Source organism: Saimiri boliviensis, chromosome 4 (genome assembly GCF_048565385.1).
Source record: "Saimiri boliviensis isolate mSaiBol1 chromosome 4, mSaiBol1.pri, whole genome shotgun sequence".
NCBI lineage: Eukaryota > Metazoa > Chordata > Mammalia > Primates > Cebidae > Saimiri > Saimiri boliviensis.
This window is the reverse complement of record NC_133452.1, coordinates 46,192,728-46,206,872: the sequence shown is the minus strand read 5'-3', so window position 1 is coordinate 46,206,872 and position 14,145 is coordinate 46,192,728. Positions and strand designations below refer to the sequence as shown.

General features: G+C 34.2%; 1 protein-coding gene across 31 annotated transcripts in view; it reads right to left on the bottom strand.

The window, feature by feature from the left end:
* TRDN (triadin) overlaps positions 1-14,145 on the bottom strand; it is a 370,662-nt gene that overhangs the window by 125,044 nt on the left and 231,473 nt on the right. For 26 of the 31 annotated variants that reach the window (XR_012517192.1, XM_074397537.1, XM_074397544.1 and 23 more), the window contains 2 exons: positions 12,952-12,978; positions 2,872-2,919 (listed from right to left, as the gene is read on the bottom strand). Coding sequence is in view for 30 of the 31 variants with exons in the window: in XM_074397537.1 (XP_074253638.1) it covers positions 2,872-2,919; positions 12,952-12,978 (75 nt within the window). In the remaining variant the exon portion in view is untranslated. The remainder of the gene's footprint in view (positions 1-2,871; positions 2,920-12,951; positions 12,979-14,145) is intronic. The other 5 variants (XM_074397548.1, XM_074397529.1, XM_074397539.1 and 2 more) reach the window with 1 other exon arrangement.

Here is a 14,145-nt window from a genome sequence, read left to right as displayed (position 1 = left end):
ACAGGCATAGCATGATGAACTATTATTTTCAAAGATAGAATGTTATTATTTTCAAAGATATAAGATACTGCCAGAAATACAAGAACTTCTGATCTATTTACATTTTACAGGTACTGGCTGGGGATGTCATTGACTGAAACATTGGAATAAATCACTAATTATGAAAAAAAATGCATCAATTTGGTCTCTGGATATATATTATGGTGGAAAGAGGAAAGACAGGTTTTTCATCAGTTCTCAGAAGATGTTAACTACTCAATCTGTTCACAAGGTCATCACATTCTGCTCCAGTCTTCCTAGAGTTTTCTAACATACTCAGAATTATGAACATAGCATTATGGGATTGTTGTACCATAGAAAACAAGGCATGCCTAAAGATGAAGTTGGAAAAGAATATAGGAACCAGTTCTTGGGGGGACTCTATATGCCATTTTAACAAGCTTGGATTTTATCTTATGGAAAACTGGGGGACAGAGTACTAAATTTGGAGTGGTTTATTCAGTTTTATGGTTTTACTAAATTATTGTGGCTGTTGGGATGAATATTAGTGAAATAAAAATAAAAATAAAGGCATGAGGGCAGTATGAAGTTATTTCAGTGGTTCTGGTAGAAGACAATGAAGGCCTGACTTAGTATGGTAGTAATGGCTGCAAATAGAAGAAAATATTCCCAAGAAACAGTAAGTTGGAAAAAGCAAATGAGAAGTTCAGATTAAGATAATTTGAAGGTGAAGGTGGATTTTTTTTTGTTAATTTTTATTTTAAATTCTGGGGTACAAGTGCAGGAAGTGTAGGTTTGTTACACAGGTAAACATGTGCCATGGTAGTTTGCTGTGCCTATCAATCCATCACCTAGGTATTAAGCCCAGCATGCATTAGCTATTGTGAAGGTGAATTTGAAGGTATTTATTGGACAGTTGAACATACAAGCCTGAAATTCATTAAAAAATTCTAAGATGGGGACACAGGATTGGAAAAACTTCATGATATAGGACAGAGTTTCAACATTGAGAGTGGATATATCTCAAAAGGAAAGAGTGTAGAATGAGTTCAGACAATTAATGATGAATTATGAGGAACACTAACAATTAAGAGGCAAAAGATGAAAAAAAAAAGGTCAGAAATAAAGGCCAGCCATATAGAGTGAACCAGGAGACTATATTGCCATGGTAGCCCAACAACAGAGAAGTTTGGAGTAGAGACAAAGTGACAAATACAACTGAGAAATCTAGTAACGTGAGGATGGAATGATTCTATTGGCTTAGCAATGATGATGTCATCAGCATTGGGTGGAGCTTCAGTGGCATGGAAGGGACAGGAGCTTAGTCTTTGTGGAAGGCCAGAGGCAAGGCAGTGTTAGGATTCTAGAAGGCTGGCTACCATGGGAAGAATATAAAATGGTAGAGAGACAGAGAGACAGAGAGAGAGAGGTGCAAATCTTCTGCTGATTGGACATCTTGTTTTAAGCCTTGCCTAATTTTTTAACATAACTTTACCCCACTTTTGTTCTTTCTACATAAATCAGTGCCTTGGCCTTAAGTCCACTTACTGAACCCATGAACTAGGTGTCTGTGTCTAGGATAGTGATTTTCTCTGACTCTATATTATAAAGACTCAGTCTTTTCTTGTTACGAAAACTTTGAAGCAAACAAGTTTAACCCACATTTCACTTAATACCAATGAGCAATGTAATCCAGAATGTGACACCACATTAATAAGAACTTCTGATAAATTACTCTACCATTCATAGTACAAATGATGTCAATGAAAGTTGTATCATGGTCACTCAACTGAAAAATGACATCACAAATATTAGATTATTTTAAAAAAGAAATTACTAGGAAACAGATTTTATTCTTATGTACTGTAAATTCAGAATAATAGAGCTGTATTTGAAAGAGAGCATCTATTAATTTCAATAGCTTAGTTGCCTCTAATTACTATCTTAAAATATTTTTCTGTAAGAATCCATTATCTAATTTTTATTTTCCCTTAGAGATATATGTATACATAAAATAATTGATAAATTAATTTATATAATAACATTAATTTATATTGTATTCATCAATAAACACAAATTTCTATTAGATATTAAGTTAAATTCCCATATTCATTTACATTAATATGTATACATTGGGATCGAGTTTGTGAATATGTGTCATATATATTTTATATCTCCCTACAATCCTTTCATATGCTTTCCTTTAAAGCATGTGCAATAAAATAGTCTTTTGGGAGAACATTTTACGTGGTTTTTAGTGGAGTATGTGTGTAAGGGTATGTGTGTAGGTTTGTGTGTGTCTATGCATATGTGTATGTTGAGGATAGCCTTACGACATTGTCTCTTGAAATATATCCAAAGACACCGGTTACATTATTGATTTCATTTCTGACTTCCCAATATAGTTCTTAAAGCAAAATGTCTCCAAGTCAACATTTCATATAATACATTTCCTAAAATACATTTCCTAATTTTATACCATTCTTGAACAAACTGAATCTTGTTCATTTGGATACTTTTAGTTAAAATTTCATTTGTTTGATTCCTAATCTCCTGAGGCAGTATATTGCACTTGAATGCTCACCAGATGATGAGTATCTTATGGAGTTTAAACAGTTACATTTCTATAATTTTTCAAAATTAGCTTGCAACTTGACTAGCATAACTATCTTCAATGTATGGTTCTAAAGGAATAAATCTATTGGCGTTAGAATACTAAAGATAAAATCTTGTGCAAAATAGGTTTATTTATCAATGAACTAGTAAAGTCAATAAATAGAGTGCTTCTATAAGCACAAAGCAATACATTAAGTTAGAAACATTAGCAGAAATAAGTTAGTAATGAAATCTTTATCTCTAATCTGCATTTACCTTTTTTACTTGAAACAGCACCAACCTCCTCTTTGGCTCGTTCAGTTTCTGCAAGTTCAGATATTAAAGGAATGAGAAGTGGATATTAGTGATGTCAAACTCATATCTTATACTATTGAGCATAAAACTAAAGATAAAGTGTATGTTACACATGAGAGCAAAACAAGCTGCAGAGAAAGCCAAAAAAAGTGCTTATATATATTTTTTTAAATTAATAAACTTCCTTAAATAAAAATAATTATCTTCCAAGGTGCAACTGTATTATCTTAAAAATGTAGGTAGTGACCATAAAAGAAGGTGATCTATTCCATAGACTTTAGATCAATGGTACTTAAAATTAAGGCCACATTCAATACAATGGGATACTAATTTATTAATCTATAACTTTTTTTTTCTTTTTTGGAGGCAGAGATTCACTCTTACTGCCAAGGTTGGAGTGCAGTGACACAATCTCAGCTCACTGCAACCTCTGCCTCTTAAGTTCAAACAATTCTCCTGCGCCAGACTCCTGAGTAGTTGAGATTACAAGGGTCTGCCACCATGGCTGGCTAATTTTTGTATTTTTAGTAGAGATGGGGTTTCACCATGTTGGCTAGGCTGGTCTCAAACTTCTAACCTCAGGTGATCCGCCCACCTCGGCATCCCAAAGTGCTCGGATTAAAAGCGTAAACCACCATGTCTGGCCATAGTCTACACATTTTAAGTGTATATATGAATTATAGGGAAGAGCATTTAAGAGGGCTTGTTTGTTTGTTTTGCTTTTAATCATAGCTGAGGCTGTTAATAGTTGCTTAACCCTTAATACTGAATGCAGGCAAACAGTATTTGACCTCATTGAATTAGATTTACATTATAAAAGATTAGGCATAATATTATAGAAAATTTCATTTGAATATTTCTTCAAGAGAGAGAAAGAGAATAAAAAGACAAAAAAAATGGCCTTTTGGTTTTTCAAAACACCTAGAGTGGAAGATATGAGAGCTCCTGTGAAGCCATGATCTGAAAAGTTGGTGCTAGGGAAAAATGCTGGACCACAAATTAGATCTAGTTAAAGTCAAAACTTTCTCTAGTCCACAGGAAAATAAAATACTACTACTACTAATAATAAGCTCCTGAATTTTCACAAAGCTTTATTTACTCATTGTATAACTTTTGATTAGTTGCTGTTATTTCCCTTGGTCATATATATTCTTATTTTTATTCTTATCGGTATTTATATGTATGTCCCCCTTCACCTATATATGTTCAGCACTGAGGCTCTGGGAACAACCAAACCAAACAAGGCCAACCTTTACACCCCTCATCCTCTCTATGCCACAAAATCCTGGCTTTTGGGAGACATCATACATCAGAAGGAGAGCTTCACATCACTTTCAGGTTTTAATTTCACAATGATAAATGCCCCAAGAGTCACAATTTAAACTCAGGCAAGAAGTGGCATAAATAACATCTTCTTCGAGTTATCTCAAGACCATGAGCTTCAAGAGTGAACAGACCTGGCTGTTTATACCTTTCAGGTAAAGACTTTTTAGATCAATGGTTCTTAAACTTAAGCATGTATCAGGTCCACCCTGGAGGGCTACTGAAACAGATGCTGAGTGCAAAAGGTCTGATTCAGTAAGTTGGAGGCACGTTCTGAGAACTTGCATTTCTAACCAGTTCCCAGGGGATGCTTATACTCCTGATTTGGACCACACTTTGGAAACTGACTACCAAACTTCCCCTATGAATCAGTCAAGACTAATCCTGCTATGAATCCCCACTTTACTTACCTTGGTTACTAACATGAGTTTCAGTCTTATAGTAGAAAACAGAGTCCATGTGGCTCTGTGTTTCTCTTAGAAGCTGACCTGCTTCCAAAACCCTTCCTCTGTGTCCTCTGTCCATCAGCACCACACACCCCTGTATCTTCAGCCTCTTCTAAGAATGTTCATTTTACTTTCTTCCTTTAACCAAATCCTAGCTCACTAAGGGCACTGTATCCCCTCCTACAGGTAGTCTTCTAAAATGGAGAATGTTTGTTTTTCCATCCTCCACATACCAAGGGGTCTAGAAGTGATTGTATTTATATCCTCTTGGTTTCTTATTACTCTTCCTAGATTATCTCCTTGCTTCCTCCAAACCTCAGTTCTTTTGAAGTACATGCTATCAGGTTGCACCAGTCTCCACTCTTCTTCATTATTGTCATCAACCAGTCTTGTGGCCTATCCTGCCATTCATTGATTATTTTCACACATCGTTATCATTCTCTCTACTACTATGAATATTAAGAACCATTATTAACCCTGTCCGCACCTTAGAATAAGCTGGGAATTGTTTCTAAGTCTATGATATTCAGATATCTGAGGTGGGCAATAGAACTTTGAGATTCTAAGTTAATGAGTTTGGGGCGAGCCTGGAGTATTGATATATTTTTGATTTCCATGATACTGTAACATTTTGCCAGGGTTGGGAGTCACTAATATACATAATTTATACAACTACATGATCTTTGAAACCCAGTTCAGAAAACTAGAAACCCAACTTCTCTGGTAATTTTCAACTATATTGGTACCCTCAGAATTTTCCTTTACTGCCGCAACATTCATTTTAAAAATTCTATTCTTTGGCATCATTTTGTCTCTTAAGAGCTCAATTATACAAGAATGCCTGTTAAACAGTATCTGACTCCATTAATACTTCCAATCCTTTGATCTTGCCACTTTCTCATTTTTCAAGATTTTCCTCATACCCTCACTTTACTTCTTACCAAGCTTATGCGTAAATGAGCCATAGTTGAATGGTTCACACATTTTCTGTTGTTGTGGTAATTTGCTGTATTAATTTCCTAGGACTGCCTTAAAACTGTTGGGCAGATAAAAACAAAAGAAATGTATTTTTCCAAAGTTTCGGAGGCTAGAAGTCCAAAATTAAGGCGTTGGCAGGACCCTGGAGAGCTCCTTCTAAAGGCTCTTGGGAAGAATCCTTCCTTGCCTCCTCCCAGAGTGTGCTAATTGCCAGGAACCCTTGGCATTCCTTGGCTTGAAGCTGCATCGCTGCAGTTTCTGGTTTTATGTTCATGAGGCAGTCTTCTGTATGTGTCTGCGTGTCCCAAGTTTCCTCTTCTTATAAGGATACCAGTCATCAGACTGAGGGCCCACCTAATCCAGTATGGCCTCATCTTAACTTGATTACATCTTTGAAGACCCTATTTCAAAATCAGGTCACATTCACAGCTGCCAGGCTAGGGCTTCAGCATATCTTTTGGTGGGAGGCAAAAATCAACCCACAGTGTCTGCCAGAACACCAAATACTTTATGCCTACCGCCTGAGCAGTCTTCCAAGCTGAAAGAAGACCCACACCCTGCAGCAGACCTCACTTCAAATCACATTTATGAGGTCACTCAGCACTGGCCAGCAATACTACCACAGACCCAATAAAGTTGATTTCTCATACTCTTAACAAGTGTTTCAAATATTCTCTTCCCTCCTTAAACATCCTACAACATAGAAGTAAGCTGCTGTTGAGAAATTCATAGAGAAAATACAGGCAGACTAGACTACCTCACTTTTCTACCACCTCAGCAGTACATATGCCTACATTTTTCTTTCCAGTTCTAAAAAGGTTATCAGTTCCCACCTGTCTTTGGTACTGATCCTTCCATATTTTCTGGACTCCATCTCCTTTTGCCCAGTCAGGGCCTTTGTTCTTGCCAGTATTGCTTCTGTCAGCTACCTAATCAGTTTTCTCCTTCACTGATGCTTTCACAATGTCTCAGAAGCATGTCACTCTTTAGAACCACAGACAACCACATCCTTCAATTCTATATGAAATTTTCAGCTGCCTCATCACTTTGCATTCCGTGTAGCTCCCAGAGAGCTGCTGCACTCACTGTCACTTCTATCCTCTCACTATTTTTTAGACCCCGTTTTACTGAAAAAGATATCACATAAATACAAGGCACATAACATTTTTGCACATTCTAATGAATAGCAATAAAGAATGTTCACCTTTGTAACCTCTTGCAAACCTAAGAAACAGAATATTACCAAGGCCTTTGAAACCTCTTACTTGTCTTACTAGCATTGCATGCTTCTCTCTCTATCTCAAAGTTACAGTTGGCCTGCACTTTGTAATAATTATTTCCTTACTTTTCTCTATGAAGTTTTATTACATGTATTTGCCTCAAAATAAAGGTAAGATAATTTTATATAAATTGCATTAAGTTATAATATTTAGTGAGATAATATATAAATTGAACCGTATAATTTAAATTATATTATTTTCTGAGATATAACTATGTTGCTATGAGTGCTATAGTTGATTAACTTAACTGCTGTCTAGCATTCCAATGTATATTCTACAAACTATAGTTTTATTATCCTGCCAATGGGCACATCCAGTTTTGTGTTTTCTAAATAATTTTGCTATGAACATTCCTGTACATGTGTCTCTGTCTCCTTGTGCACATGTGCAATAATTTTCATAGAAGTAACATTGCTAGGCATGTACCCTAGAAAAATGACATACTTTTCTCACCAAATTCTGCATTCACATCAGCAGTGTATGTATGAGTTTCTTTTACTTCATATCACTGCCATCACCAGAATGAGCCTATTCTCTCATTTTGAAAATTAGTCTTATGTAAATGCTCTCTTGTACTTTTAAGTACAATTCCATTATTACTTAGAGGTTGAACATCTTTTGATATGTTTATAGAACATTTGCATTTTTCTTTGTTTTAATGCTTTCTTATATCTAGTGCTCATTTTTTTCTGCCCATTGTCTATCAAGGTCTTTGTCTTTTTTTAATTTTTAGAGTTGAGCATCTATTTTTTGCTATTAATCTCTTGCTACTTAAATATGTTACAAGTATCTTTTACAAGTTTGTGGCTTGTCTATTATCCTTTTTATGGCATTTATTAATAAATTGACATTTCTAATTTTAATACAATAAAACATGTCAGCTTTTAAATTTATGACTAGAATTTGGAACATCTAGTTTTTCAAATCTTTCTGCATTTCAAGAAACTATATGTTTTCCTGTGGCTAAAAAAAAAAAAACTATAATGCCAGGTTTTGCCTTTGCTCTTTAAGTTTTTGAACCATTTGGCATCTATATTTTAGAATTGTATAAAACAAGAATAAATTATGTTTTTTGTATTGAATACTAGATATATCACAACACTTAAAATAATTATTCATTTTCAAAATGGCTGCTTTTTTGTGTGTCAGATTTTTGCTCAAGCGTGATATATTTTAGGTCTTTTTTTTCTGTCCTATTGGAAACTTTGTTTATATCTACACCAATACCATTCTATCATTTATAATACACTATCTGGGGACTGCTCTATTATTAACACTTAATATACATAGTCCTGGTCTCAATAGCCATGCTTTATAGTGCCATGTTGCTGTGTTCATTATTTCACTAAAATTTATTTCTGGTTTCCTATTTGAAATCCTGTCCCTTTCTCCCCTACTTCTTTATATCTTAATTGAACTTAGATTTTACTTTTGTCAATATTCATTTGTCTAGCTTGGATCTCTGAGAGTCAACTTCAGTGAACATTCTTGAACTCTGAACCATGATGATTTTCAACTTGGGTCTGGGACTCAGAACACGAACCTCAGCATGACACATAGTCGTAAATGAGAAGCATGCCTTACCCTACCATCTAAGGCAGCCCAAGTCTCTCACATCTTACCTTTCCCAGTACTTAAACCTATTAAAATCATCACTCTAGTGCTGTATGAGTACTGTTTTGAATATATTCTGACAGCGCCAGCTGTGATACTGTCATTATATAATTTATTAAATAAAACTGAGCAAGTGAAAAGAGGTGCTAGTAATAATTATTCTGGGAAAATATAGTAAACCAAGACTGTTATAACTGACTAAGATCATAGATCAACCAAGATTATTTGGCATGCAGTGTGTAGTCTAGAGACAACACACTTTATATCAAGCATGCAGGTTCAGGCCCATAGATCTTCACATAGACTTTTACCACTTCCATGCTAGACTAATTAAACTGAGTCCAAAAAACCATGCAATTTTGTTAAGGTCAATTGTCTCCAAATATTCTTCTAACACACATAACTAAGTAATTCAATAGGACTTTACTTTTATATATATATATATATATATATATATATATATATATATATATATAACATTAAAATGGAATATTTTATTTCTAACATATTGCTTACCAATTATGTTCAACATGTCTCATTTTGGGTATCCTTAAAGCTGAAAATCTATGTAGTTCACATCTAACTTTGAAGTATTTTTAAATAAATAAATCATGAAAACTTTAAATAAAATAACTTATACAATAACAACAGCTATCATAATAGCAAACAAAAAATTATGGTTAACACTGAGAATTTATAATGAGGCAGAAGTTAAGTACATTACATGTATTATCTCACTTAATCCACAGAATAACCTTAAAAATACAAGTACTCCTCTTATTGTCATTTTATGGATGAAGAAACAGAGTTTTGGAAGGTAATGCTCAAGATTAAACACTAAATAAGTGTCAGAGTTGAGAGTCTGACACACATCAATCAGATAACAATCCATGGCCTTACTTGTTGAAGTCTTTTTTGTTTGTTTGTTTATATACATATATTTAATTGCACTTTAGGTTCCGGGGTGCACGTGCAAAACATGCAGGATTGTTTCATAGGTACATACATGGCAATGTGGTTTGCTGCCTCCATCCCCCTTGTCACCTATATCTGGCATTTCTCCCCATGTTTTCCCTCTCCAACCTCTTTACCCACCTCTGTCTCTCCCCTATTCCCCACCTACAGATGCCAGTGTGTGATGCTCCCCTCCCTGTTTCCATGTGTTCTCATTGTTCAATACCTGCCTATGAGTGAGAACATGCGATGTTTGTTTTCCTGTTCTTGTGTCAGTTTACTGAGAACAATGGTTTCCAGATTCATCCATGTACCTACAAAGGACATGAACTCATCATTTTTTATGACTACATAGTGTTCCATGGTGCATATGTGCCACATTTTCCTTGTCCAGTCTATCATTGATGGGCATTTGGGTTGGTTCCAAGTCTTTGCTATTATAAACAGTGCCACAATGAACATACCTGTGCATGTGACTTTATAATAGAATAATTTATAATCCTTTGGATATATACTCAGTAATGGGATTGCTGGGTCAAATGAAATTTCTATTTCTAGGTTGAGGAATCTTTACTTTTAGATTCTACATATAGGTGTCTCCTAAATGATCCTGACATATATTAGTTGATTAGATGTTAGATATCTGACTCACACATTTAGACACTGAAATGTGGTTAAGGAGGTAAACATAGAGTTGGTGGCTAAACTGTGCAATGCTAAAATCAAGGGGTGAAAAATGCTTGATTATTAGATCAAAGTTAAAATTGACTATACTTTGGATTTATCCTGGTCTTTGGTGGTTATTTTACTAAAAAATGAAACTCACCACTGGCTGGCTGATCATGCATGTGGAATAACATGATCCCAGCCCCAAGGTTCTTGAGATGGATTAAAGTGACCTGGGATGATGCTACCCAACATCCTGAAAAATAGTGATCCTTGATGAGGTCAATGAAAAAGAAAGGAGTGATGTGGTCACCTATATTTGGTAAACAATGTCTCCTACATTCTTTCTTGAAGATTCACCATATATATAGTGTTAAAGGCATGAAGTGCTCTAAAATCTGAACATCTACTTGTTGGATCCTCTTCCTGCTTAGAAATGGCTAATTATATTGTTAACCTCTGTGTTGCTATTCCACGTGTGGAGAGGCTCATGAAGGGAATGCAGGGAGGGGAGTTGGATGTGTTGAGATATTTTTGCTTACACCGTGAGTCTTTGCTGACTTGCAGAAATTGTCAGTCTAGATTTGGCATCCCTGCCTAGTCCAAGGTACTGTTTCTTCATCCACACCACACCCTGACACATAACTTCAATGGAGAAGCATGAAGGGCTCTTCCTTAGCATTGCACCAGTAATCTGAACGATTTGCATTTTCTTGAAGCTCATGTTACTATGAGACTCTATGATATGGTTTGGCTATGGCAGCACCCAAGTCTCATTTTGAATTTCCACACGTTGTGGGAGGGACCTGGTGGGCAAGCTTGTCCAAGTCCTCCAGTATTTCTCGTATTTTCACGTGTTTGCTCAGAACCTAGAGTCAACATCCCATACCAATAACTCAATTCACCTTCCAGTTATGTTCTTTAATCCAGTGTTAATGACAAATCCCCTTTTACTTTTTCCTTGGCCTGGCTTTACCCCTGTCAATCTCATCTATCCCTTTAAATTCAATACTATGTAATTGCATCACATTGATACGTACTTTATGCTAATTCATCTATCTTTACCATTCTCATTTGTTCTCACAATTTAACATACTATAAAATCATATCCCAAATGTGCAGGTCATGTTAAGAAAACTATGTGTACCATACTATATGGATGATTTAAAGGGTTTTCAAGAGTATCTGTAATGATATGTAATTTTCACTCTAGGCATTAACTTTATAAGTAGTCTGCTCTATATAGCAGCTGAGTAAAAATTCTTCTGCTGTATAATTTCAATACCAAAATACATTTTTAGCTAGGGAAGTGGCTGGTCATCTTGTTATCAGATAGTTTAAGCAGTTTGTGTATTATGTCTAATTAATTTTTGTGTTGAAAGATAATGTCCATGTTAAGTGCAAATCTCTCAAACTTATAGGGAGTAGAATATTAACTCTTTTGAAACTTATATTGGGTTTAAGATGATTTGGCAACCTAATGTGCTAATTTCCTGCAAAATATGCTGATCTTTTCAAAATCTGATTGGATACTGTGTTTCATAGATAGCAGAACTTACAGACTTTTTTATTGCAAATGAATATTTTTATCTATATGTCACATTTTTCTAGGAAGAAAATGTTCATGTTCAGAGCAATCTTCAATCTAAAATTCCCTTCCAGTGCTGCAAAATTATCAGATTTGTTTTATATATTTTCTTGATTATGCATTTCCACAGACGAAGTATCAGCATAATAAAGACTCCATAATATAGAATTTCAATCAGCTTTACATTCAACTAAAATTTTTCATGGAAATATAAATGTAATTTTAGATTCATATTAAAACTCTTGTGAAGTTCTCAATGTGAGTAAATTCGATGGGACTTTATGTGCATAATTCCAACTGTAATTTTTTTTAAAAAAGACATTCCTACCAAGCTACTCAATATATCTTCCAATTATTATCTGATTTATCCACTGATATAATCTGTCTCAAAAACTCATCACTAAATAAAACATGCATTTTTTATGTATTAGTAACATCACCAATATGTATTTACCTCTAATACCTTAAAAAATATATAAGCACATTGATGTCATGCATAGAACTGACGATTGACCTAAATCATAGATATGAAGCTTATGGATTTCTTCCTAAAACAAAATACTTTCCATTATGCTTAAAATAACTTTTATTAATGGCAATCAGTCAGATGTTTCATCAAATTAAGAAATATCAAAAATTTCTCAGCGTTTTTCCCTAAGCATATTATCAAAGCTACCATTGCTGCAAATGCCATGATATGTGATGGTTATCAGATAATACTTCATACTCTGAGAATAGAAAGCCTAAGAGGGAATTGTGACATTACAAGAGCAATGGGTAATACAATGTTGAGAGGCTACATTTAATTAGAGACAGAATATTCATGGTAGACTAATTAGTTGCCTACTGGTTTGATCAAGTTATTTATCATTAGGATAACTCAGTCTGATGTGTTTAAGAAATTAAAGAGTTCACTTATTCTGCAAAATGAGAAATAAAAATATAAGCACCTCACAAAGGAGTTACAACATGGACAAATTAAATGAAAGCTCTATAGATGAATTTTAATAAGAATGAATTCGCAGAAAAGACAAGGATAAGTAATTTTGCATATTACTTCAACACAACAAATAATTATACCAAGAAGCTGGTAAGCCATCCTCAAAATGAGCATTAGCATAGGCTATACTAGAAAACTCAAATGAGTAAGCTGCTAAAATATGCTCTTCTTTAAAAGTTTTGTTCAACATACTTGCTTTTACTTGTTTTTCACTTGGAACTGTTAATGACAAGAAATAATAAGGTTAACAGTAATTACAAGTCTACTTATATCTTTCCAAAATAATTTTAAGATTAATTGTTTAAAGATTGTGTGTATAATATTGGAAGCTAAAGAAAAATAAGATCTGAGAAAGAGAAAATACAATACTGTTCCATAGAATTTTATGGTTTGTTATTCATACAATTCTCCAAACACAGAATGTTCATTAATGACTCATTCATCTTACTCTCTGTTTTTAATTATCCAAGGATCTGATTTTTTTACATACAGGCCAACACATTTTCCTCAATATCTATAAAATTGTATGCAAAGAATGAATTGGTAAATTATTCAAATCAGTGGTTTTAATTTTTGAACTACAGCTAATCACTGCTAGGTTGCTGTATTGTAATCACACACCGAAATAAATAGATAACGATTTCAAGCAATTTACTGTATTTCTTCAGGTTCAATATTGGACAGTAATATTTTACTATTAGAACTTTTAAAACTGACTACACTAATAGTCATTCTGTAGGTGTCTCCATCTTTCTGTAATGCATTCTCTATCTTAGGTTTCTTCTTACATGTATAAGCGAGAAGACGTGTTATGCTTCAGGAAATGCAACTCTGAACCAACAGAGTGTTTTCTGTAAAGTAGACAAAACATTTCTTCCAAAGGTCAAATACTGTGAAAATGTGAAATGCTGAAGTGTGCAATTATTGAACTTTGTAAATTATTTTAAAGTCTTCTGTTTTTAAAATATATAAAAATGTAATTATTCTATTTGGTGTTTCTTCCTTCACCCAATAAGCTATTACTAAGTGCCCACTGTGTCCTGGCATTACAATAGGTGCTCTGGAAATAAAGAGAAAAAACAATCTGTTTCTTCTAATTTCTGACTATTTAAGGAAGAAAAAGGAAAACATAACATGATTTTAGCATCACATGAAATATTATAAAAGTAAGAAAATGATGCTCTGGGAAGTAATTGGACAGACACTTAAAACAGATTTTGGTTGTCTCAGGATATTTTATAATCTTGAAAAATGAATAATAAATGTGGACTCAAACCTGTAGTTTGCTGTGGTTTGTGGCAGAGTGAGACTAAAATTGAGCATCTTTGCATGGTTATTTAAATAAGATTGAGCAGGTGCCATTTCCATTTAAATAAAATGAAATGG